Source organism: Haemaphysalis longicornis, unplaced genomic scaffold, assembly GCF_048455015.1.
Source record: "Haemaphysalis longicornis isolate Haplotype H1 unplaced genomic scaffold, Haemaphysalis longicornis Haplotype H1 scaffold_2, whole genome shotgun sequence".
Lineage (NCBI taxonomy): Eukaryota > Metazoa > Arthropoda > Arachnida > Ixodida > Ixodidae > Haemaphysalis > Haemaphysalis longicornis.
In genome coordinates this window covers 257,158,307-257,185,806 of record NW_027526295.1, presented here as the reverse complement: position 1 = coordinate 257,185,806, position 27,500 = coordinate 257,158,307, and the positions used below count along the sequence as shown (strand labels likewise).

The following is a 27,500-nucleotide window of genomic DNA, read 5'->3' as shown; positions in this document are numbered from 1 at the left end:
GGCCCGCACCGATGCGCGGACGCAGGAACAATCGCAGCCTAAAAACCGGAGTTAAGATAGCAATTAACTTACGAAAACACAAAAACAAAGAATTATGCACTTCAAAACAAAATTTAACGTTAAATTGTCAGTTTGAATAATTAGTTTGTTTTTTGGATAGCGCATGCGGCGGCCGCAGTGGCACCACGGTACGCACGATCCAAAGCAGGGGGGTCCAGGTGCGGGTCGTTTTTTGAGGCGGAGTTTCGCAACTGTCTACATTGAGGAGCTCTGGATCTAAAAGACATGGTACCACGTACCTGGCAGAAGCCATTTTATTTGACGCACGAAACTGGGACATAAAATTGCCTATGCAGCCCCTGCTGGCATTAAAACTGGAGTCAGTCAACATTGAAAGTGTTTGCGATTTCAAGTACCTTGACGTTTATAATTTTCAGTGGATTTTTGTTTTGAGCCCGATTGTAACGGGCACGCAAATTTGAAAGCTAGTTTAAAAAAAAAAGATGTTCGTTATAATTTTGCAAGCATGGTAAACCCGCGCGATTTTTAGATTACACGGCAAGGAACACCAGAGCCAAATATACACATTTACGTGGTGTGAAAGATGCTCGTGATCTGAACACCGCGTGTTTCAACTTATTTCAAGCACTCTCTTCCTTAAGAATACACCTTCCATTGTAACTTACTCTGCCTGTAACGTTTTTGGCTTGGAGTCGATGTTATCTCAGCTTAAATTTACGTTCATTTGGAGGTGAATTTCTGGCGGCTTATAAAGCGCAAGAAGAATCCAGTTTGTGTGAGTCGTTTTTGGGCTGTCGATGCGCGTTACGCTACTCACACGCATGTCGTTGCTTCAGCGGTGAGAAGTGCTGACTTGAATTTACGTTAATTGGACGTCGCTATCGTGGCGCCTCCGAACATTTTCAATGACCGTAATCTGTAGCATATTTCGTGATCGAAAATATGTAGTTGTGGCCAATTTAGTGACGCAAATGTCGCGTTTAGAGGTCCCGTGATGGCCAGTTTACACACTTGTATATGCCACCGCGAAAGTCACTGAATTTCCCTATAGGCGCCATGTATATGCCGCATGCGCCATTTTCGGTGAATTGTGTTGTAACAGCTGATGTTTCCCTCTCTTCTTTTTTTTCCCGCCCTTTTTCGCCCAGGTGTACCACTGGCAGAGCCAGCAGTACCGCACCAGCGGCGTGGACGACATGGTGCTCCTCACCAAGATCTCAGAGGACGCCATCGTCGAAAATCTGCGCAAGCGCTACATGGACGACCAGATATTCGTATCCTCTTTTTACGCACACAGCGCTTCTTTCGGTTTTTTCAGTTGTTTCCGTCTCTTTTTTTTTTTCAGGTTGTTCGATGTCGTAGCTCTTCATTTACGTGCATGCGTATAGTGTCTCGAACTGTGTTTGAAATCCTGACCGAAATCTCGGACCGAAATCTTGGACTGAAATCCTAACGACCGAAGGGTACTGGCGGTGTTCATCCCAGCTGCGATATCCTTACGTAATATGGATGGGAAGCATGCGAGCTGAGGTGTTATCATCGTCCCTAGTTCCCATTCGTTATTCGCTCGTTATAAGAGAGTTAAAGCATATCGGAGAACTGGTCCCGGTACGGTACCCGGTACACCTGCGCATGCGAACAACCAGTTTTTCCGCCTCTGCGCATGCGCAGTAACGGCGGTCGCCTACCAGGTACCGTACCGGTACCGGTTCTCCGGTCTGCTATAACTCTCTATTACTCCACGTTGTGGTATACGTAGGCTCCTTCGGTTGGGTCTTTCGGTATTATGTCGGCCGTCTCAGCGTCGATGGTGGGAGACTTTACGCCATTAAAAGATTAATGGTACCTTAGACCAAGCTTGGTCCTTTTCCACCGCAACTTAATTCCACACATACCCTTACGGAAACAAAAGCTGTTCAGTTGTGAGAGGAAGATACGGGGAATATTGTCCCAACTGATTTTGACGGTGGTTTCAAGTAGAGGTTGGGACTGACTTTGCAGCGTGATTTAAATAAACACTGTGGCGCGGTGCTGCGTTATGGAAGTTATGGGCCTGGGTACCAGAGAATTTAAATGAAGTACTTAAGGATGCCCAGATTTTCCTCTGCCAATTGCCCAACCGGGACCGTAACCCAACCGGACAAGCGGGACGCAATCACGACACATTTGGTGATGTGCTGGCGACGTGTTGCGGACTTGAAAGCGCCTTTTTGCGACTGCGTGTCGCATCTGCAGTATAAAAGAGGCATCGTCACAGTGTGTTCATCCGTATCGCATTGAGACTGAAATGAACATGCTGATTTTGCTTTGATCACGTATACGTTGATTCGGCTACGAATAGCTGAATTAGCTCAAATCTAAGCTTACTGACGAAACATTTGGTGCTTTGTGAGTAAGGTAGGCTGGTGAAAGTATCCTATCGCTATTTTTTTCTGTGGACAAGAAATCCCTACCAAGGCTGGTGACGAAGGACTAAGACAACATTAGCTTAGTATACACCTCAATAAAGTTGATTCCTACTCCTCCTCGTACAGCCTCAGAAAATTTTGCAAAGCGTTGCAGTTTGCTTCGCACACGTGCCTTTTTTCTGGCAGGAAGCTTTGTTTACGAAACAGCGCCACTTTAGGCACGCTTTCGAAAACAGTCACTTTGTGCACGCCTTACGTCCTAACAGGGGGAAAAAAAGTTTGAGTGCATCACAGTTAGAATTGCCACTCCGGGCTATGTTGCCTAATACCCTTTTTTAACAACTCTCTTACATCTCCGCTGGTTTATCTGCAGTCCTTGTTCAGGCGGGCCCCACTCTCAACTTCTACGATAGAGACAAGACGTGCCTACTTTTATTCTGTTTACATTGATTTGCTCTGGTTTGTTCGAACGTTCGCTGGCCCTTTTTTGTTGGAATCCGTGTAGGAGCAAAAGAAACAAAAAAAAGTGTCTGAACATAATCTGCTTTGTTTGAACAGCCTGACTACTCGTGTACGTGCTCGGTAAACTTGGAGCCTATCACCGAGATTTCGTGCTCCCGCACTCAAGATCAAAGCGTGGGCCAATCTGTACTCGCAGGTTCGCGGCCGCTAAAAAAACGTATAAAAGAGTCTTCAGAGCATGGGACTTTTTTTCATAGCATGAGCCTAGCGTTCTTTCTCTGTGCATTCTGTTTGCCTTCCAGGCAGGCAGAAAGGAACTCAGTGCCCCCCCCCCACCTTTCCCCGAGTGCCATGCCCCAAAACAACTATAACGCAGTGATTTCGAAACATTTCATCAGATCAGTGGGTCCAAGGTTCCTCGCCTTAGCTGCAGCAGCGCATGCCTGTATTTTATTACCCTCTTTCCTTTTTCGCCTACAGCAGGAGATTGGGTCTTTTTTTTTTCTTTCGTGAAACGAGTAAGATGAGATCAACCGTTCCTGAGAACGCATGATATGACCATCACTGCGTGGTGAGCCTTTCCGCTTCAATAGAGCAAGCTGAAGTTTTCTTAATATTCTTTTCCTTGGGGTTGTGTGTGTGACGCTTGTATCGATATTCTGGATCTACCCAGAAGTGTGTCCTATCCGAAGCTTGATACGTTAAATGAAAAAAAGTCCTCGCCTGTCGACGTTATGCGAAGCAATGTCCGTCTATGCGGGAGACCGAAATGAATTTCGTCCAGCTGCGATTGAAGGGACGGAATGGAGTAAGCGGGTATATTTTAAGAATCCCGTGGGCTGATTGATGGGCCAGCGTCGCCGCGGGATTTTTCACGCCGAGAGGAGAATGCGTACCACACTTCAAGGAGATGTGACGATCTGAAACTCTCAGCGCTGAGTTGGAAGCGAACTTTTATCGAGGAATAATGTTTTTGAACATCATAGCTGCTGTTGGGGAACCCTGTCGACCGCCTGATTTGTCAGTGTTGTATTTGAATACCGCAATATGACCAGGAAAAATCATTGTACCGATCTTAGACTTCCCTCTAAAGAATGAGCAGAGGTCTTTGGCCGAGGCCTGGATATTGCAGCGTGAGCTTCACTGGCCGAGGTTGAGCAGTGTCGCGTGGCTCCAGTAGAGCTGTGCTGCGCATGCGCGAGGAGCAGTGACGACGTCACACGGCGCACAGTACGTTGCTCGCTGCCCGGCGTCTCCCACACACCCCACGCGCCCAGCGTCTTCGCCGACCTCCGCTCCGCACGTGGCGGCCCGGTCCACTTGATGATCATGCGAGGGGTGGTCGAATGTGGAACCGATGGCTCGTGCGTCGCAGCAGCACCGGCGTGCGCCTGTGGAACCAGCTTATAGCTCTGGGGAGATTGGTTACACTGCGCCGGAGCCGCTTGATAAATATACATGCGTCACATAATGCGTATACCGTGTCTGTGTCATTGAAGCAGCAGTAAGCATTATAATCAAGCTAACCCTAGACAACCTGGGAAGTTAAGAATAACCAGCTGAACCTTAGCTCACGCTACTTATATCCTGGCCTAGCGGGATAAGCCACTGCTATTTTTTTCGACCATACGCGAGCATGGTGAAAGAAACAATTCCACGCAGATTACAACAAGCGGTGACCATTTAGGGTCACACTACGCTATGTGTAAATGGCACACGGACAGACATATTTCTTCTGAGAAGCTCTAACTTTCCCATTTCTTTTTTGCCTATTTTTTTTCCCTTTTCCACATGCAGGATAGCAAACAAGGCTCTAGCCAGGCTCCTGCCTTCCTTCTACATCCTTTCTTCCTTCCTTCTCTAGTTGGAGTAGGCAGGAGCTTTGCGGATGTGGATCATTCCTGGCGATATTTTGTACGTTTTGAGGCTTCATTATTGTATTGTTAGGGAGGATGGTAGGGAAGGGCGTGTTGCTTCAGGCCTTTGTGCATTTGACTAATACCGCGTAAAAACTAGTTTGGCGATCACAAAAAATGTAACTAGCTTATGTTAAATGTTTATTTAACTTATTCTTTCACACAAAAGAAACTTCCTGTAGAACAGCAACTCAGCATGCACACAGCACAAGTGTCTGTTTTGTTCCAACTGGGAGCAAATAGGGCAACGCCAACCTGGCCTAGATCTTCTTTTCACTCGTATACGCCCGTGCACACTTGCATCCGTCGCCCATGCTCTGAGAGCAGGGAACGCTACTCTGCTCATTCTGAAGCGTGTGATTCTCGTGAGCTCTTTCGTCGCCACCAAAATCACAAAAAGCCCCAGTTGTCACCACATCAGCTCGATAAAAATGTCTCGCTTTCACCCGTGTGTGCCGGCAAGCCAAAAAACGAAGAATATAGAAAAGGAAAGCCGGATTCCCTGTACGTGCCTAAACTGGCCAGCGTTTGTTGAGGAGGTGAACTGCACTGTGGCGCATCGGGAGTCTTTCGTTGGTTGGTGGTGATAGCTCTTGGAGCTTTTTGAGCGGCTTCCTTGCTGTCTTTTGCCACCCACGCACAACACTGCGCACAGCCATCTGGCACGCTCACGCACCCACGCGCACAGGCGGCACCTGCCCCGCGTTACTTTCGCTCTCTTCAAAGTTTATTTCCCGTGGCTCTTTATTTATGCATTGTCATTTTTGCGAGCGCGAGGCGAGCAAAAAAGCGGAGACGACCCAGAAAGAAGGGCAAAACGTCAGTCGAGCGCAGTCGGGCAACAGCAACATTGGCGGCGGGCGGAGCAAAGATAAATGGTGCTCGAAGGAAAAGCAGCTTTCTTGCATACGACTTTGCGTAGCCCGAGGCCTTCGAGACAAATTGTCCGGCGCACTGGAGGATTTTCGTGCCTTCCTTGTTTTTCTCGCCGTGCCTATACTGTTTTAGGTTTAACACTCGGTTGTACTTTTTCTCCGCTCCGCTACATCGCCGTGCCTTCACGGGAACGAGAGAAAGCGCTTGGGCGTAGTTGGCGAACACTCCTCGTACAGTGGGGCTTCCCTTCTCCGCAGCTAGAGGAACAAGGACAAGGAGAGGCCGGTAGTCGCGTTCGTCCCGGCCGGCTGCTGCTGCTGCTGCTGCTGCTGCTGCTGCTGCTGCTGCTGCTGCCGCTATGCGTCTCGGAGCGTGTCGCTTTCTCGTCCCGCCTGTGTGTACGACTGCCGCGAACCACTTCGCTCCCCTTCTCGGCTCGCCAGTGAAAACTGGGTCGACTCCTTTTTGATGCTTCGGCAAGGCGAGCCTGCGCTTTAAAGCTGGCGCGCGGGTCTGCCGGGAGGCAACGAACGCGAAAGAAGCTAAACGTCTCGCGGGAGATTTCGAGGGGTCATCATTGACAGTTGGCATTGTCATGATGGATACCTCCTTACTCGGACGCGTTACACAACTACGTGTCCACAGGCTCATGCGTAACAACTTATGCAAAGAGTGGCCATGCGCAAGGAAGATATTTGTCGCTGCCCCTCGCTTTAACTTCGGATTATGCGAATCCCCGCTGCCTCGCGGAAGCACGTGCGACTAACATGTGCCACACGACCCGACGTGGTGGCTCACTGGCTGAGGCGTTCTGCTACTGAGTCCGAGGGCGCGTATTCGACCCCAGCCGCGGTTACCAATTATCAGGTGGAGGCTAAAAGTGAACATGCCTGTGCGTCGATATTTCGGCGCGCCTTGAAGATCCCCAAGTGGTTCAAAATTTCCCACTTGGGAATCTTCAGTTGTTATGCAAAGCTCATCCCAAGCGTCATCAATTGGCGAAAAAAAAAAAATAGCAGTGGCTTATCTCGGCTATGCCAGAATGTACGTAGCGTCAGCTAAGGTTTAGCTGGTTAATCTTAGCTTTCCTGGTTATCTAGGATTAGCTTGATTATCCTGCTTACTGCTGCTTCAATGACACACACACGGTATACGCATTATGTGACATGTATATTTATCGAGCGGCTACGGCGCAGCGTCACCAATCGCCCCAGAGCTAAGCTGCTTCCACAGGCGCACGCCGGTGTTGCTGCGACGCACGAGCCGTCGGTTCCACACCCGGCCACCCCTCGCATGATCATCAAGTGGACCAGGCCGCCACGTGCGGAACGGAGGTCGGCGAAGGCGCTGGGTGCGTGGGCTGTGTGAGAGACGCCGGGCAGCGAGCAACGTTCTGTGCGCCGTGTGACGTCACTGTTCCTCGCGCATGCGCAGCACGGCTCTCTAGGAGCCACGCGAAACTCCTCAATTTCGGCCAGTGTAGCTCACGCTACAAAATCAAAAGTCTGGTTTGCTAGACGGCTAGCGCCATCTAGTGAAAGCTAGGTATACCAAAATGTCTTTCTTGTTTAATTTTTATTTCAGTAAAGAAATGACATACAGTAAAAGCTCGTTAATTCGAACTCGAAGGGGACCATAAAATTGTTCGAATTAAGTGGAGTTCGAATTAGCGGGCGGGTGCTAGAATGAATGAAAATCGCGCCACACTGCGCGGGCAGAGCACTAAAAAACCACCTCCGAACTCGTTATCGCGAACTAGGTGCTACTACACGTTTGTGGAAGGTGATTTCGTAAATAATGTTTCAGAAATAATAATGGCATGCGCCAGGAGGACTGCCGCCGGTGGCGTGGCGCCCTCTGTAGAAACGAAATAAGCTGTTGCGGTAGCGTAGCGCGCGCGCCACGCTGTTGTTTTTCTGTTTCGTTGTTTTGCATATCTAGTAAATTTGGTGTGGTTTGGATTTGCGGCACATTGCAATCACTCTGGATCGACTTTTTCTGCGAGAAGCAATGGAAACCAGGGGGTCACAGTTCGAATTAACCGTTCTGGATGCCGACGCGTTCGAATTATCGGGAGTTTTCCCCCATTGAAATATACAGGGCTTTGGCGGGACCAGGGCGTGAGTTCGAATTAACCGGAAGTTCGAATTAATGGAGTTGGAATTAACGAGCTTTTACTTTATTTATAAAAGAAGCAAACTAGGTCGTTAGGAACATTTTCATGTATCTGTAAAACTTTTTGTGTCGGTACACGATGCTTTTTATGTCCGTGGGTCGTGGATTAGTAAGTCCCATAGGAATGTGGTAGGGTGAGTCCCCCTTAATCAGTATAGGAAGTATAAACGCCTCGTTCAAGCATTCTTTCAACTTGCTGCATATATGTGCTTGGCGCTTGCTCTCCTCCGGACTAGGCTATGCCCTCTGCGACCGCGTTACCAAATTTCGTCCCATGAAAGCCTCGAGACTGACTGTTCTAACAGCGAAGCGCAGCTGGTAGGGCAGTCGATCTCGCCGGCGCAGTGACCTCTAGAAAAGTGAGGCCATGGCAGCCTCGTCAAGGGCTTCACTTCCGCTCTCGTTCTGCCAGCTTCGTGCAAGTTCACGCCCGGCCGTATACTTTTAACCGTCCACTCGCCGCTCTCCCGAAGCTGCCGTAGCCAAACAGATTATACATCAGAGCTCGGCATTTCCTACTGCAAGCAGGGAAAAACCAATTAAACCGGCCTCGCCCACGTTTCAAGGCGCTCTTGATCGGAGGATTGTCGTGCAGCGTGGCTTAAAGGGAGCCTGCACTGGCGCTCAGTGCGAAACCACCGTCGCTGAACGTTTTCGCTCGTGACTTCGTGTTTTGTATAAATGGGTAGCATTTCACGAACAAGATTTTGCCGTGGCGCCAGCGAGTGTAACTGGCGCCAATTAGGTCAGTATTGGGGAAAATCATGAGCTTCTCATCAGGCTCTCTAATCGTTTATTATATTTGGTACGGCCATATGAGAACTCGTGCGAGCTTGGACTGTGCTCAAGTGTTTTGAAAAGAAGTGGGCGTGCTGAATGGCTGGAAGGCGGAACATATGAGCTCTGAAGAAAATGGGAGCAAGACTTTAGAGGGGCGGGCGAATGACAGGTTATAAAGCGAATTGGTCGCAGACTGATTACTTGTATACAGCTACTGAGCTGTATCAGCAATTAGTTTTTGATCCTTACGTGTGAAGTCTCAAATGAGAACAATATTTCTATGGACGGTGGACGCTTATATCGCTTTTATTGACTTCGTGTACGCATTGCCCGGCGGGCTATTATTATACTGTGTAAGAACGAAACATTATTGTAGAATTTCGAACGAGGCCACATAAGATGTGTGCGATGTTCTGTTTCCACCTTCTTCATAAAGGGTCGACGAGAAAAAAAAATATTCAACGCTATCTGATTTAGTTTCACGCACGCACGCTCTGTGCGCGATAAGTGTCTGCGTGCCCTTCTTGACAGTGCTGCGCTGCGATTATTACACAGCGCTAAGTTCTGCAGTGTAACCGAGAAACGAGCCACGTATATTTAAAAGGGACCCGTAAATTTTTTAACACCGCTGTCGTCGTTTTTTTACAACAGTGGGTGCGAGTAGTGACGCCACGTCTAATTTACTTTACCGATATTACTTTATAAGCTGTATAGGTAGTGTAGCTCCTCATCTTTCTCCATCTTGGAGAAAGCAAGATATTTTTACCGTAGTCAACCAAGCACCCACCTTGGAGAAAGCAAGATAGAAAACAAGATGGAGCCAGATAAGTGATACGGACAATACCAAGAGTACACGGAATAACAAGGAAAACAAGAGTAACATACAGAATAATCAGTCAGCCAAGCACCAACTCTGTCTTACAACGCTAAGCATTTCTTTTGTCCATGTCAGAACTAACAAATGCAGTTGTAGTGACCTGTTTGTCGCAACCCTTACTCGCGTATTATTTAAATTTGTGTCTGTGCCGAGACGTGATCGCTGGAGTCAATATTAAATTCAGTGCCTGCCATACTTTCGAATGGTGTGAGCTTTTTTTTGTTTTGTTTTTTAATTTGAGACTACCTGCCCTAGCAAACACTTAATAAGGTCGGTCGACGAAAGCAATTTCGCGGTACATGACCCCCTCACAGGACTGAGAAACGGCCGTCGCGCGTTGACGGAGTAATAATTATTTTCGAGTTTTAACCAAGGGCCTTCTAAGGAGTTTAGTCGCGTTGGCTGACGGTGCTGTTCCTTTTTGTCATATTCGAGGGGTTGCTCGTGATCGTGAAGGGCAGGCGATGACAGTGAGCTGAAAATAGATCGTTTGCCCCAGTTTGCATAACACTTCGCTGTAATAGGTTCTGCGGATGATCGGTTTGCATCGAATTAACGTCAGTGCAACCATTTCCCGTGATATTTTTTCTTATTACGAACACTTTGTTTTTTTCAACAGTGCGCCTACCGTGGCCACGATATCTCCGTAATGGTGGCGGCACTCGCAGCAAAGGGGCCGCGCTCCCGGCAGTGCGACCAAATTGGGCTACTTGTCGCCAAATATTTATGGGCTGAAAAAACAAAGCCCCGCGTCGAACGTTTCGTGGAACTAATTTCAACGGAGGTCATTGCTGTGTCTGTAGGGAAAGCACAACCACATATGTGAGAATACAGAATTATAATTTTTGAAGAATTTTGCGTTACTGTTGGCGTCCTTGACTTCGCTTGCACGCCAGACGTACATCGGGCCCGTGCTGGTGTCGGTGAACCCGTTCAAGCAGCTGCCCTACTTCACCAACAAGCAAGTGGACCAATACCAGGGAGCCGTAAGTAGGACATTCTGTGCTATAGCGAATTTCCTAACCTTGAGCCCTCACCTTTTTTTTGTTTTTCGTACAATTACCTGTGAAATTTATTCTCTGAGTCCCAGAATGACGGAAACACATTGCCTTTGGTGCGTCATTTGGGTGTGCTTATCACCACGACAGAGATCGGAGAAGAAGCCATATCCTTGGCCATCGCCTCGAACCAGGCTAAGTTCGTAGCAACTCCAAGGCGGCGATACGTAATTTCGCCAAAGGGCGCATTTCTAACATCGCACTAAAAATACTTGGCAGCAACAGCACTACCAACGTTAGAAACATTCAACTAGTTTGGGCTCCAGCGCACTCTGATCTACCCGGAAATGAGAACGCTCACCAAGGCTAGCACCAATGAAACCACCGAGCCACTCACTCTCCGCAGAGCAGACAGGGATCGCATAATAACCTATAGAGAAATACTCGACCATTACAGAAAAGGCAGACTTTACTACCCGGAAGACCATAAAACACTTAACAAGCAGCAGGCCACAGCTTGGGAATGGATTCAAACTGGGACGTACAGTCGGAAGCTTTATGACAGTGACCACGGGAGCGCGTGTCGCTCAGTCCATGCAGAGCGTTCTAGCGATGGGATGGCGAAATGTCGTAGTTCGTACATTTGGCGGATCCACTCCCTCACAACGGTTGATTGCGCTGTTGTCTGCTGCGGTAGCTACGTTAGATATCTGGAAGCGATTTCAGAGAATACATGTGCAGATGAGGGGATTTTTATCAAGCGCGAAACGGAGCGAACGCATTAAAACGTTTGCTTTTCGCTGCCCGAGTGGGCGATTAAAAATGTGTTATCCTCCTTGACGTAACTAATGCAGCAGGCGGCCGCGCGATAAAGCGCTTTCAGGGAGTGCGCCCGCCAACCGCACCAACTGCGAGAGCACGCCAGCCTCTCACCAGGGCGCTCTGCATGTATTGAGCGGCACGCGCTCCCGTGTTTACTCTCATAAAGCTTTCTACTGTACGCAAATGCAGTCTTACATAGCTATTACTACCTAGCCATACAAGACGACAAGTGCAAACACTGCAAGCAGAGAGCGGATTTAGAACACATCATCTGGTCCTGCTCCAAAATACATAAAACTTATCAGGGAACACTCATCATAAACGCACCCGAGCAGTGGGAGGCAGCCTTGCCCAGCTGGGAAGCTGACATCCAGCTACAAATGATCCGGATGGCCGAAGCCGCCGCCAGGGACCAAGGATACCTGGCTGATGGCTGAGGGGAATGGACGGGGACTCCCACCTCTTCTACTCCCAAACCCTTACCGGGCAACTATAAAAGTTCTCTCTCTCTCTCTCTCTCTCTCTCTCTCTCTCTCTCTCTCTCTCTCTCTCTCTCTCTCTCTCTCTCTCTCTCTCTCTCTTTGTGCGACGTGCGTGCAAGTTGTGCCAGGCTTCCGGTTGAGTTGCGTTGCTGGTTAGTTGTACTGGCAAGACGGCAAAATCCCGGAGCAGCTGTAAAGCACTCCAAGCGAAAGTAGCGATAATTCTATGCCGTTGTACAGATGCAGGACTGTGTTTTCGCGTATGTTAAGCAGCCCGTGTCTAACGCAGAGAGCCCAGTGATTCGCTTATTCAGCGACGATTTGTTCGGAAGACAGTTCTGTGCAATGAATGCGTCGTGGCAAGCGCCAAGGCCTCCGAGAAAATCTTGATGCCGTTGCAGGCGCTTGCTGCAAGTTACTTGCGCCACCGCCTGTCGTCGTGCTTGCTCATTAGGGTCGGGCGATTGTAATCGCTCCATAAATTATGACGCGGCGGTATCGTGGGAAGGAGTGACGTTTGTGCGATTGATCAGCGATCGTCTTCCTGTACACAGTCTGCATTGGCCACCGAGCGAATGGTCGCTGCCTCGCGGCGAGTCACTAGATGGCCACAAGCTTGCCTTATAGCTCGAGGTACCACATATAAACGCAGCAACAGTCGTGAAAGAAACGTACACTTTATCGTCTGCGCGCCCATCTTTGTCGATAAAAATGGTGTCCTCGCTCGTAAAAGTACTGTCTTCGCAAAATTCGCCGCTACGAACTCTTGCTGCAACAATACTGCGAATAAAACTGAGCCTACAGGTTCGAATACGGCCCCTTTGTCGTCCTGCGTGCTTAGCGACATCCTACACTCACTCACCATCCTTGTCGGTGCGTTTTGAGCCAAACCACACATTTGCTGGATCGTCACACTTATGGAATGGTAGTTACAAGCTCCCTATATTGTCTATTACACATGCGTCGGTGTTTAGGGTTTTTTTGTTTTTTATTCGCCGGACATCAATTCCGTAGCGATACAAAATACAGGCTAAACTTACAGCCCAGTTTCTAAGCAATGAAGTGATCGCACTCAAGAAAGAACGGGAGCACCGTTATAGCAATAACTATTTGCATGGTGTAAATTCATGGTATTCATCGTATTCCGTTGTTTAGAAAAGGAAAGCAAATTCGTGAGTTTTAGAAAAACGAAAATGTAACGGCTTGAGAATAAGCTGCCATTGGTTTGCCCCATTTTGTTTCGTATATTAGAGCTCACGTATGCCTCTCGAAGTATGCATGGCGGTGGGTACTGCTGAAGAAATTACTATTGCGCAAGGTGCACTACTGGGAGAAGTCTCAGCGGTTGTGGAATGGAACGGGGAATACATTTGCCCCAAGTGGGCAGTAAAGGCTGCGAGGGAGAGATCAAAAGTGGCGCGTGTTGCCCTGCGCTCTTATTGGGCAATCGACGAGAGGGGCTCCGGGCCTCGAACTCTTATCTCCCTTGTGTCCAGCGTGCCTACGTTTCCCGGGTCCTCCGTCACGTGTAGGCACCTCAGCCCACGCAGTCGTCGATGTCACCCGTTGCGCAAGCCATGACAGGGATTGCGTACCGAAAGCAAGTTCACGCACTGCCGATATCCAGCGGTTTGCGAAATAAGCGACACCGCAGTGATGTTCCCGGTTCAGGGAGCCGGCACCCGGCCATGCTCGCACGCGAGTCGTTCCTGCAAGCGGGCACTCCCTTTTGCTCCTCACCTCTGAGTTGGAAGAAGGCCGTGGCACTCCCTTATCTTCCGAGGTTTTTCTCGCTGACGTAATTTCATTTGAGGCTTGCCTATTCTGGCGCTTCTTCGTTTCAGCCGCTTTAAAACATGCAGCTGGCATAGTGGCCTCTTGCTGATGACACGGAGTGATGGCCTAATCTTGTATGGTAGGTGGCGACCACCTTCGCTTGCGTGCGTAACGTCAGCGCACTCGCACGAACCATCGCTCAGTGGCGTGGTATTGTTCGGTGGCAGCTTCTTGCGTTTTGAAATATCGTCGCGTGCTCCGAAGGAGCCAAATACGGGGTTAAACGGGACGCCGCACTGCCGAAGCTGCAGGCAGCGTACGCTAGATCACTAGCTAGAAATTTATTTCGAAAGGGAGGGAGGGGAAAAGTGGCGCTACCTCCCCCCCCCCCCCCCAAAAAAAAAAAAAAAAAAAAAATATATATATATATATATATATATATATATATATATATATATATATATATATATATATATATATATATATATATATATATATGTATATTAGCGAAGAACATGAACACCAGAAGATGAACACTTTCCCGGTGGCTATGTCCTGTCATAAAATAGCAGATGGTGGACAATCCTCCGAGAAGGTCATGTGCCATGCAGCGCACAGCTCGGACCTCAGCCCCGGTTTGCTACGCTCGCTCAGACTCTGCCTGACTAGACGACGTGACCGTTTATATATATAGAAAGTCATCAGCACATTTTATACACGTTTCCTCAAAAGGAAGAGACGGAAACATCTATGAATGAAAATTTCGGGGGGGGGGGGGTTGAAACCATAAACACTCCCCCCCCCCCCCCCCCCCCCCCCCCTCCCGCCGGCTACGCCACAGCCTTGGATGTTGACAGATGGAAACTGAAAGCAGGCAAGGCGGGAATAACTACAAATAAGAAAGCGGCGACTGCCTTAGTACAGTTGAAAGCCAGGATCGAAGAAGCGAGAAGGTTCGGCGACCTCTGAAGGCCGCGGCGCGTTGGCTTCCTTGCACGACGGCGGGCAACCAAGGCGTGGGCGAGTAATATGCATATAAGCGCTGCTGTGCGTCAGCGGTGACGCATTATGAGACCGCACGGTGTGTCTGACCTCCTCAACTGTGCGTCACGGAGACGGGAGAACGTTTGATCGCACTACCCTTCTCCCACATTTCTAAGCAGCATTGTCTGAGGCTGCTTTCTCTCGCCAGCTTTTTATTTTTGTTTTGTTTTGCTTCTCTTTGCAATCTTGGACGACTCAAGCGTTGCGGGGCAAGCCTGTGGCTTTTTTTGAAATAGGAACATTGATGTTTGTTATGACGGAAATTGAACGCCTAATAAACGTTACTCGTTATGATTCTTTTGGTGAAGAAGGCAACCAGCGAACTGTGGCATAATTTTAACAGCAGAACTACAAGAACTGATTGCGAGTTTTGTTGTGCATTTTTCTCGCCATCGTCTACCCTTCCTGTTCATAGTGTTACTGCTTACTTTTCACCGTACCTCCTACTCTTTTCATGACCTTCCTACATTTAGTTTCTCTCCTCCTTTCATTTCTTTAAGGCTCTCTTTTTCTAATGCTGCATGGTGACTTTCGGAACAGAAAAGTATAGAAATCAAGAGTTAACGATTCAGCTGTCGTGAATTCCAGGCGTGAGCCACAACCTTGTTCAGTAAGTAGCCCTGGTTTAAACTTCGAATCGGCCCTCCCAGCCTTGCGGTAAATGCTTATTCGGCACTGATCGCTTGCGAGCGCGCCTTTTTTTACCCTCTCTCCAGGTTGGGCTTAACCATGCCCCGGAGTAAAGCGTCGCTTTACGATAGCGGCCCCTATTGCTTTCCGGGTCTGGACATTTGTTATTACCAAATTAAGAATAATTTTTAGTAGAAGGGATAAGTCGTAGGTACGCGGGGTCGTGGCAAGGGAACCTACAATTCGGCCCTCAACAAAGAAGGCTGTACCCTATTCGCTACTCCTATTCGTTGGAAGGTAACTCCGCTGCGTGTGGTGCGAATGATGTGAAACTGTAACTGTAAGCTTGAATTGTTATGAAGCGCCCTTTTTGCCATGTGTTAGAGGAGTACTGACACGAAATATTTGTGTTTCGTTTTTTTTTTCGTGGCTATAGGTGCCAACGAGCCGACTAATCATAGAATGGAACATTAGATTGTCGAACGCCGCATAAATAATTACTTACAGCTCCATTTATTCGTGTCAGTTTCCTTTTCGGCGAAGCGAACACCGAGGCAGCTGCCATGACTGGAAGCACACTGGGCGCGCGCGCGCGCCAGACCGGCCCGACCGGCCGTAGTCGCACGTGACGTCAGACCCAAAAACTGTGACGCGTGCACACGGCGGAAAAGCGCGCGCCAACAGTAGCCACCATACCAACAGCACCGCGGCGGCCTTTGTAAGTACGTCACGGGAGCGCTGACGTCGGCTGTTTGGGTCGAATCGCAGATGACGTCATGAGCTCGCTAGATGGCACGGATAGTACACTCTAGCACGGATGAGCTTTCTCCTGCGCGCGAGGATTAAAATTGATTTAAAAAATATGTTCTACTGAACGGTTACAGTTAAAACTTCCGGGGGGTATCTTAATATAAAAATAATGTTTTTTTACATAGTCATCTGAGCTTTGCAATTTCGTGTCAGTAATCCTTTAATGATGGATGGTGTCGGTTTGAAATAGCTGAAACTGTTCGCTCTTGGTTGTCGACCTTCGCTATTCCCTCCTATCTTATGTTCCTCTCACAGTGGCCATGCTTGAGTCACCACGCCTACTTCCTTTAGATGTTCTTCTTAGCATGTTTGTAATTTAGCATTACTTGCCGCGCCATTCATCCGGGTAGCATTCGTAACTTATATGGCCGTAAGAACACTAACAGCGAACTCGTGCCTGTTCGCGCACTAATTTTTAGGCTTCGTTACGTAAGAATCATAAATGGCGACACTAATTGAAAGTAACAAAGCGCGGTAATCGAATTTCGGAAGTGTAACCGAAAAAAAAAACATGCTTTTTAAAATGTCACAAGTAAAGCAAACGGAATAGGTTGGCGTGTCCGCGTTCACTTACTTTTTTTTCCGGGTTATATTCGTTGCTGGCTGCACATTATGAAGCTGTGCCTGCCGCAAAGCCAAGATTGTGTACACGGGATTATATGCACGCAAGCGCGTGTGTCTTTCTTGAGAGGGCGAATGTGATGTTCACACCTCTTCAATGCATGCCGGTGCTTTTTTTTTCTGATATTTCTTTCGAGCAGTTAGGAATTTGATGTTAGGGTTTCTTTTTGCACTGTGTCTGTCTTTCACCAAGTGGAGGCTCAGAAACGACCACGAAGAAGTAAGGATGTTCGCTTCCCTGCGAAAAAGCTTTTTATGTTTTCAGAGCGTGTCAAGATTCTTTCTTTTTGTGTTCTTATGACGCTTCTTATCGAGCGACTTCCAACCTTCCTCTCTGTGAACGATGTCCAATATTGTTCCGAGCACAGTACGGCGCAACATCTATCCATTTATATTTACCACTTTCTTACGCATTTTTTTTTCGGACTGTCTTGTTCGATATTTTTCGAGTTATTTTAGAGCTCCAATTGTCGCGGTTTTCGCCGACGCTTGTCGCTTGGCCAGGAGAAATCGAAATGTATACATGCGGGAAAGTGACCTAAAAAGAAGTAGCCATGCATGTATTCCAGCGAAATTCGAAGAAAGGGTCAACATACATCAGGTTTCTCTGCAATCCCATTTGCATCCTGTCCCCTGGATGGTCTTTCTGGGCGCATAGGTGCATGGTCTTCGGACTCACCGGAAATGTTTCGATGGGCGCTGCACTTACTCGAGTTGCGTTTCACACGTCCCTTAGGCGCTTTTGCGATTTTAGTACTGGCCTATTTCGTCCACGTCCCTTCACTCCTATGCACGTAGTCATGCGCGGAGTGCTTTTTCTTTTCCTTTTTCTCCTTCTTTTTCACGAAATTCGAGTAAGCAGCGCGCGTTGCGCAGATGTAGGGACTAGGCGTACATTTTTGTGTTACTTTTCGTGCTTAAACACGCCGGTTTTGGAAGGTTAGACTGTTAAGCTGGCGCTCACGAAACAAGTAAAAAAGGTGGAAGGGGTGGATTGAACGCAGAAGAAATTTAGATGAAAAAGAAAAGAAACCGCGAAGACAGAACCTGTGGCGTAAGCCCTGTTGAATAATGGAAGAACTTCTACATGTCGCCTCTTTCACAGACGGCCTCTTCTTCTGATTGGTCACAGCGGGTGTTCCCTTTCGTAGAACTGTTGTATCATCGAATGCAAAGCACGGAGACAACCCGACTTGGGACGAACGCCCTGTATGCACGCTGCACAGCACCTCACGCAAGCAAGCCTCCTTGGAGGCAGCCTACTTACAAGGACGGTAAAAAGAAATGGAGCGCGGCTTTGTGAATTTGGGATATTTTCCTACTGTGCAGCTGTCAGCACCATTGGCGTGTGTGCGGGCGGCTTTTAGTTTAGAATGAGTTTCTTCTGAAAAACCACGTAAAGACTGCGGGCACATGGAGGAGAAATTCTTCTAAAGGAGTACTGACACCAAAATTCATGTTCCCTTCTTATTGCTTTTATCGATGCTTAATGATCTGGCGAGCCTGAGACGGCACTTCAGATACTTCAGCGCGCGATAATTAATTACATTTCACGGCATTAATTACATTTCCCGCGCTTCCAGCCCGGAGGGCGCGTATGACATAATCCCGGCATGACCTCGCCGTTTTGTGCGGACGTTAAAACACCGAGGAGCCTGGTGAAGGCGTTATTTGACCGCCCCGCCGCCGGGGCTGAGCGGCTGAGCTGTCTGAAGGCGTAAGGCCTACCATTGCGGCGGAAATTTGATCACCGCTTTCAATACAAGTCCTGATGGCGACTTCTGTTGCGATTCTGGGCTATATTATAGGCTCCTTTCCCGCGTGTGGAACTTTATTTCTGTAAAGAGTGGCTTTCTGGGCAGCGGTTCTGCCTGTAGCTCTGGCTACGTGCACCAGTTCGTGAACACGCCAACGCCCACTCGCTGCTCGCCGGGCCGAGACTGTGAAGTGACGTCACGAGTTTCTGACAAGCGTTGGAGGCACAAGGCTACGTCAGTTCTTTTCCTTACACGGAGTGATATCGCGCCGATGTCCGTTTGTTGCGCGCCCCCGCTCCGCGTGCCGTTCCGTCGGCGCGATAAATGAGATTAAATTGAAGTATGTTCTACGCGTTGTAGGCTGCTCATATTTCAGCCATGGTATTCTGTCGAGTAAAGCAAGCGAACTGTGTAATAATATTCACTCTGAAAGATGGTGTCAGTTCCCCTTTAATTTCTTCAATCCGTTCTCCGTTTACTTTTGACTGCACCTGTACATAGATAAGCGCAGTATGAAGTGAATGAGAGTTAAGGACAAACTACTATTAAATCAGAGTACTGAATACGAGGCGCCTGCCCAACACGCTTTGATATATGTTCTGAGGGCGTTCGTATACGCGTAGTTTCGGTATCCCGTACTCTATCACGGTAGTTATTCTCTCGTACAATTAGGTTAAAGTATTCAGCTGGAAGGATGGTGTTGGAGCAATGTATAAAACAGGTGCTATGGCGGTGTTGATGTAGAAGAACAAGCTATTTACAAACCAGTTCGTCATCGGAGCTTTCTCAGTGTACGTTAAAGATCTCAAGGTTGTCAAAATTAATCCGGAGCCCTCCACTACGGCACGCCAATCGCCTGTGTAGCGTCGGCGCGTTAAACCCCACAATCAATCAATCAATCAATCAATCAATCAATCAATCAATCAATCAATCAATCAATCAATCAATCAATCAATCAATCAATCAATCAATCAATCAATCAATCAATCAATCAATCAATCAATCAAATAAATCAGTCGGTCACTGTCAGTCGGTCGGTCACTGTCATTCGGTCAGTCACAGTCAGTCAGTCAGTCAGTCACAGTCAGTCAGTCAGTCACAGTGAGTCAGTCACAGTCAGTCACAGTCAGTCAGTCACAGTCAGTCAGTCAGTCACAGTCAGTCAGTCAGTCACAGTTAGTCAGTCACAGTCAGTCAGTCACAGTCGGTCGGTCACAGTCAGTCAGTCAGTCAAGCTTTCTTCCATGTAGTTCACAATTATCATGACGACCTCCAGTTGTCTAAAACGGCATTTAGTAAAAGCAAGCTTACCAACATCGACTAAACTGGATGATGATTTGCGATAGCCGTGTTCGTTCATTTACCCACTGCAGGTGAAAGAGCACGGCGTTGCTTAAATTCATCATTGGCGCGTAAGCTCCAAATTTAAACGTACCGTAAACCCCAGCTATAAACGAAATCGCCTTATTCCGAGTGTTTCTTTCATGGTTCTTGCTGCAGTGGTAGCGAGCAAATATTCCACGCTTTCAACGAAGTATCGCTTATAACGAAGCCAGCTTCTTGTTTCGAAGACTTCGTTGTAACGAGGGCTTAGTGTACTTCAACAATTAGCGTTGCGACCCGTTACAATCGCAGTGACCTTCGTCGAGGCGGTGCTCCACGGCATCGGGAGTGTTGCAGTCTTACGGCGTCTGTTTGAAATAGCTCGTGCACACCTTCTAAGCCTGCCTGCCAGCCTGCCTGCGCGGTGATCGACTCATTTGCCGTAATTAGTTTTAACCTCCTGAAAGGACCAAGTTACCTTGTTTGTTCACGAAGCAATCGACTTCAAGGTACTTCAGTCCTGCGGGGCGGGCGCTCTTATGAAGTGTCTGAACACGTGCAGTTGAAACTCATCATTGCGGAATCCTCAAATTAGCCAACTAACTTGGATTTTTATGCCGTAGATTTATATTTTCTGAAGTTCTCGGATCAACAAGCCCTCCCAAAATGTGTTATATCTGGCTTCAACAGTAAAATACGTTTGATTGATTGATTGTAGGGTTTAACGCGCCGACGCAACGCAGGTGATGAGGCGCACCGCAGTGGAGGGCTCCGGATTAATTTTGACCTCCTGGGGTCTTTAAAATACATTTGATGCAGTTTGCCATTTTCTGCAGTCTTCCACAAAAAAAGAGCTATCCGGGGAGTCGTGCTACAAACAACATCTGCTGCTGAATGATCTCTGTGATTCTCGTACAGCTTTGCCTTCTACGCAGCCATTGTAGTGGGTTTTTTTTTCCTTGTTTCGACTGGAACCGTGGACCTTTGTAAGACCAGCAACAACGCCTACTCGACGCACTTCCATACGACAAAAAATAACGAGCCGTCACTAATTGCTTTCCCGCGTGACTCGGTGCAGTTGTGTGTTTAAAATTTCGCCTCGGCGCCTTTAATTAAAGGCTGCTCTATACCCGCGGGGTCATTCAGTGCAGGTCGCACAGCGCTTGCACAGTATCCGCCCTTCTTCTCTTAAATACGCGTTTAAGGTCTTCGTAACTTCGGCAAGCTGCGAGAGTTGACGGAGACAAAATAAAAACAAAACAAACTGAAGATTTGCAGACTATCCGTGCTAGAATAAGGCCGTGTAGCCCCGACGGGGGCGGGTCCATAACAAGATGAAATCGTTACGGGGGGAGGAGGGGAAAGGGAAAGGCAAATAAAGGCCAGCGTGTGCACGCAGGCGAGCAAATGGCCAAGCTGTTACCCCCGGCTCGGCAGGGCACTCAGCGATCGTTGGTATCGTGCAGTCGGTTGTGCTGCTGTCTGCGCTCCGACCGTTGCGAAAGATTACTGCTCTTACAGCAGTGCCACACCCGCGGCACTCGTGCGAGCGTTGAAATAAGAAAAGAAAAAAAAAAAACACGAGGCAAGAGGTTTCGCCGTCTAAGACACCGGGGTGGTGCGCCTCCTTGGATCGCGGTGTGGTGCAATACCCGGCTGGCTAATTGCCTTTACACGGGCAGGCGGACGTGATATAGAAAGCTCCGGGCTGCAATTAAATCATTCACCCTTGCGAGTTTCGTCATTTCCAGCTCTTCGCGGCGTGGTTTTCTCAGTGGTTACATCTTTGCACGGCGATCCTCCTCGAGTTGCGGTGTTAGTGGCCTTTCTGGGGTTTGCGAAATTCGGAGCAGCCCGTTGATTCAAGGTTGTGTGTGTGTGCGCGTGCGTGTGCATGTGCAAGGGACGTAATGGTCCCTCCACAGAACGCCTGTATCGCCATTAGTCCAGCGAGCGTGGACTTGGCGGGAATTTCGCACTTAACACGAGGCCCGGGGCACGTATCTTGTGGTAGAAGCGAGTGATGCATCCTATAATCAGCGCAATGGGGGGCAGTGAGGAAATAAATGTTACCAACATTGCTCACTGATCCATAAATCAGGACGTCAGAGAATCGCATTTTTTTACGGCTGAGAGGCTCTAGACAGATGTGCTTCTAGACAAAATACTGGCAGGCAAACGCCGCTGGCCGACTGGCAGACGAAGGGGCGCCATACTTCTTCATTATGCGAGTGAGGCTTGCAGTGTTTTTGATTGGCTCAGGGCACGTCACCTTCAAACAACAGTTGGTTACGAACACCGCCGTATACAGCACCGAATGGGTCAAGCGTTGTTTAAAGGGCTCCTTATCTTACAGGCGGCGCTGAAAGAGTGCACCAGCCACGAGACAAGCGGGGTAACTCGGACTAAGTAAATGTTAATAGGTCACACCATTGCAGTTCCTCGGCCATAACTCTGGCCCGAAGAAATGCTCCTAGCGTTTAAAGTGGGATCTTTTTGCTCGCGCAAGTACGCGAACCCACGAACGTTCGGGCATAGTTTGGTCGCTTGCGGGCGTGCGTCTTTCGAGCCACGGCCTCGCGCACGCTAAAGACAGGCGGGTAATTAGCTCTATTTTGAAGCAATGATTGAACTCACTCACTCACTCACACCTTCACTCACTCACTCCTTCACTTACTCACTTCCTCCATCCCTCCCCCACTAATCCATTCTCTCCTTCACTCACTCCTTCACTCATTCACTCACTTACCCTCTCATTTACTCACTCACTCACTCATTCACACCTTCGCTCACTCACTCACTGAATTCTTCACTCTCACTCACTCCTTCATTCACTCACTAATTTTCTCATTTACTCACTCACTCGCTCACTCACACCTTCACTCACTCACTCTATCCTTCACTCACACACTCTTTCACTTACTTCTCCCTCCCTCCCTCACTCACTTATTCACTCCTTCACTCACTCACTCACTCTCATTTACGCACTCACTCACTTACTCATTCACTCACTCACTCACTCACTCACTGAATCCTTCACTCACTCACTCCTTCATTCACTCACTAACTTTCTCATTTACTGACTGACTGACTCACTCACTCACTCTATCCTTCACTCACTCACTCCTTCACTTACTCACTACCACCCTCCCTCCCTCCCTCATTAATTCAATACTTCACTCACTCACTCTCTCATTTGCTCACTCCTTCACTCGCTCACTGAATCCTTCACTGACTCAATACGTCACTCACTCTTTCATTCACTCACTTACTTTTCACCCACTCACTCATTCACTCACTAGCTAACTCACTCACTCCTGCACTCCTTCACTCACACAGGGAATGTAAACCGTTATGTGGGGAAAGAGAGAGCCAAGAGATATTTTCATGCAATCGCAGTCAACCCTCCCAGCGCGCATCCCGGAGCCGCGATGCTGACGTTACCTGCTTTCCTGGCAAGCAGAGGCTACACGCGGCCGTATCTCGCTGATGCACGCGCGTGGTGCGCTGGTGGGCGGAAAGAACGTGGCGCACGGTTCGTTGCGTCCTCCCTTCCTCGGGCGCTGGCTTCCTGCCGGCCCGATTACGCATGCAGATGAGCTCGTTCCGATGCCCGGCTTTGAAGCGTCTCACGTCGCCCTTTTGTCCCACCCTCCGCCGTTGCAGATTTCGCTGCCTGCACGTCTTCCCGTTCCGCCTCCCTCGTGTAGACGTTGGCTAAACCGTGGTTCTGCTGCTTTTGTTCTCCCGTTGGCGCTTTCGTGCGGCGTGACCGGCTTCGGTTCGTCGACATCGCTTCGGCAAAGATCCGCACGGGAGAGATTGGATTGCATCTGTCTGCCTGTCGGAGAATGGTTTTGAGGCATAGAAACAACGATTTTCGCTCTCCGGGAAAGACATGTGATGCAAAATGAAGGATGACGGCGCGCTTGCGGATTTATCGACCGTCTTGCGTCGTCCTTGACAGGCTCAGTCGATGACTGCGTGCGTGCGTGCGTGCGTGTGTGTGCGTGTGCGTGTGCGTGTGCGTGTGCGTGTGCGTGTGCGTGTGCGTGTGTGTGTGTGTGTGTGTGTGTGTGTGTGTGTGTGTGTGTGTGTGTGTGTGTGTGTGTGTGTGTGTTTGCGCGTGCGCGCGCGCTGCAATATCATCGAATGCACTTGGGGGAAGGGTAGGCGATAGAAACTTTGTTGTGTGTTCAATTAATATCCACGAGTTCATTGTTTGGAGTTATTCAGGAAATTGTAAAGCAAAGCTTCCTTGCCTCTCTTTCCTACTTTCCGGGTGCTGCTGCTGCTGCTGCTGCTGATGATGATGATGATGCAGTGGTCTTATACGGGCGGCTGGGTTTATTTAACCACCAGACGGCGCTCGCCTTCGCGCATCGCTAGAGTTCCTGTATATCGCGTAGCGCAAGAGTTGCGCGTCTGATTGCCACATGCCGCGGTTTCCAGTTCAACAGGAAAGCCCACTTTCAGTGCTGCGCAGAACACCGCGTATTCAGTCAGTTCTGCCAACGCCGCCTGTATAATCCTTGCCTAACGCGTGAGCGAAAAATGTCCAAACAGCCACTCTCCTGTTGCTCTCTCCTACCCTTTCCCGCTCCGTAGCCTTCCTGCGTGCTTTCATGTTCGCTAGCCAGCGCCGCTTCTCGGAAACTACGCAAATCAGTTTACAGTTTGTCTAACGTTCCCTAGGCGGCGCTCCGACGCCTTCGAGGCGAGCTGACAGACAAACGCTGTAGAAGTGGGTGCAATGTTCGCGACTCGCGAGCAGTGATGTAAGGCGGGACGTCCGCCGGCGCGCGCCACATAGCGGATGAGTGCCTGAACTAAGCGTCCCTACCGCTCCCATTGGAAAGCGGGCGATGCGTTAGGCAATATTTAGACAGGTGGCTTTGGTTCTGCTCAACTGTGCATCGGCGGTTGTGGAAGCGGCGGCGGCCGCTGCGCTGATAAGCAGCCGACTATCGTGCGCCAGGTTTTGTCCACGCCGCTCCTCGCCACTCCTCCCCGCCGCTGCAGCTGGCGAGGCGGCCAGGCGGCAGCTCCTACATGCGAGACGGGTGGCTTTCCCGCACGACCTGGAACTCACGATGGCGGATGGACGCGCAAGTATGCTCCCCTAGGGGAGCTATATACAGGAACTCTACGCATCGCGACCGGCGGTGCCGGGGAAGCGGCGCGCAGTTCGTGCGTGTTGCACTTGCTTTCCACTTGAGGCTTGCGTCGCAACAGCGTGCTGGCCATGTATGCACTGTAGGAGGACACCCAGGCCCGAGAAAAATATGCGCAGCTTGCACTGGTGGTGAAAGGCTGGAGAAACAGCAGAGCTGGGGGTAAACGTGGCTTCTCCCCGCGCTGACAGCAGGTACCAGGAGAGAGGGAACAGCCGGACCCCAGCAGTGAAAAGCTGTTTTGGACGGCACTGTAAAGCAAATACCATTAAAGTATATATGTTCAGTGCTTTGTTCAGTAGCAATCGCCCTAAATATTTTCGTCTTCCACGGCACAGCCGCGTATAGGGCAAATCCTCCTGTAGCGTGTCCGCGACTTGTTGGACCTCTGCTTCTGCGTCAGCTGGTCCGGTGGAGTTCTTAACGTGTGGACTGTGAAGGAATAACTTGTCAGATTCGTCGTCATCGTCTTCGGCGCGGCGCGCCAGTCACTAGATGACGACGGCGACGACGAAGGCGGGGGCTCCACATGTGGCGTAAGCCCATGCGCAAGCATTGACGACGCCGGCCGGTCGCCGCGAGGCACGCGCTCACGTGCGCCTGGTAGTTATTTTTTGTTAAGGCCACTGCGCGAAGATCCTGTCCGGCGCGGTCGCCGCGACGACGCACGCGCTCACATGTGCGCTTGGGGTTTTCTTTCTACGCCCGACAGATTTATGCCGGCCTAAACAGCTATGATATTAAAGGGACGCTCCAGAACTTTTCTCAACTTTTTTTGAAATCTTAAATGCTCGCAGAACGTGGTCACCCAGCACACCCAGTACTTAGATTAGGGGGTCGAAAAGTACCTCAGCCAAAGTTACTGCTCTGTGCCCATCAGCTAACTTGTAAACTCGCTCAAAAGATTTTGCTCTCTTTCCCGGTCTTGACGTCCTTCGACGGCTCGAATTACGTCACTAAGGCCATGTAGTGGCTGTGGGCCGGTTTTTCTTCAGTTGCAGCAATGAACGCTTTTCGATAGCAACTTAAAATAAAAGCCGCAAAAACAAAGCAGAAATGGAAGGCGTATATCTGGTGCGACGAGCAAATCACGCAGTGCCGCTCCGTGCTGGCGATAACTATAGCTTTTGCAGTGGTTCCCGACGCGAAGGAAAGAGTGAAAGCGCTTATCGAAATTGTTGCAAGGTCCCTTTAAAAAGCTTCGCGCAGAACATGGGGGTATTCGCTACGCTACGAAACATTGTGCAGACCGAGGGGGTATGCTGGCTCGAAGACACGAGGCAACGCAACGGCGCGTGGCGGCAACGAAGAATGGCGAGCGTCGTGAACACTATGCCTATAAGCGACCAGCGGAAGAACTCACGATCAAGCGCTTGATGCACGGGGTCAGTTCGCTATTGCCGGGCTAGTTGTCAACGTGCCGGTGGACGTGTTATGGTTTCGACACTTCGGGGTAACACGTTCCCGCCGCGCGAGGCATTCTCCGTCCACCTAATTCTACGTGCACCTAAAGAACGTGCAAGTAATGAGAGAGAGAGAGAGAGAGAGAGAGAGAGAGAGAGAGAGAGAGAGAGAGAGAGAGAGAGAGAGAGAGAGAGAGAGAGAGAGAGAGAGAGAGAGAGAGAGAGAGAGAGATTTAACGGAAACAAGGACGTTTCTTGCCGCGCTGTTACGCTGATGAAGTCAGTGACATCCACAAGTGTAGAGCCTCGCTTTACGTTGATTTCTACCTCTGCGTGGGTCCTCCAATGTTTAAGGGCATTTCTGCTCCAACTTTTCTTCATTCTTTGCCTGCTAGTTTTTGCCTATCTCCCCTTTCCCACTTGCCGTGCAGGATAGCAATTTAGGCTCTAGCCAGGTTACCTTTCCTGTCTTTCTTCTACACCCTTCCTTCCTTCATTCTTGTCTTTTCTACAAACATCTGCCTTCCATTCGGGCTTTGTTAGGGTAGGCGTAAAGTATATATTGCTGCAGTCATATCTATGACAGCGGAATTCCATCCCCACCGGTCGACGGTCCCGTGATATTACTAAAATCGGGGCCGGCTGCACGTACGTCAAAACTAATCGTCATCGTCTTCATCACCAGCATAGACATATATGCTCACGATGTTGATTCATCCAGCATATATACGTATTCGCGTACGTAAATCACGACGCATCCCCTACATCCTACCAGTGAATCAGCATTTTGGCGGAGAAGCCTGAAGAATGTATTGTCCCATTACTGCACCATGATTTTGGTTCAATAGCCTCAGATTTTCCGATTTTAAAAGGTGTTAAAAAGCTATATTGGGATAGGTTGCACAGTTTATGCGCTAACTTATACGCCCGTTGTCGCGACTTACGAAACAAACGAACCGCAATAACTTTACCAATGAGTGGGAAAAAGATGCACTACAACAGTTTGTGTGTGCGAACCGAAGGTTGCGAAAGCACATAAAATGTTCGAACTTAAGCATACTGTGCCGAAGCGCGGCCTAACTAAGCAGAGGGAGAGTTGTCGAGTCCGGCCGTGGCCAAAGCAACACGTATACGTAGCCTGCCAC

At 49.2% G+C, this 27,500-nt stretch overlaps 1 protein-coding gene across 1 annotated transcript in view; it reads left to right on the top strand.

The window, feature by feature from the left end:
* Window positions 1-27,500, top strand: part of LOC144170465 (unconventional myosin-Ie-like) — a 324,760-nt gene that overhangs the window by 29,907 nt on the left and 267,353 nt on the right. The window contains exons 2-3 of the mRNA XM_077700290.1: window positions 1,170-1,295; window positions 10,412-10,501. Of these exons, the coding sequence (XP_077556416.1) occupies window positions 1,170-1,295; window positions 10,412-10,501 (216 nt within the window). The remainder of the gene's footprint in view (window positions 1-1,169; window positions 1,296-10,411; window positions 10,502-27,500) is intronic.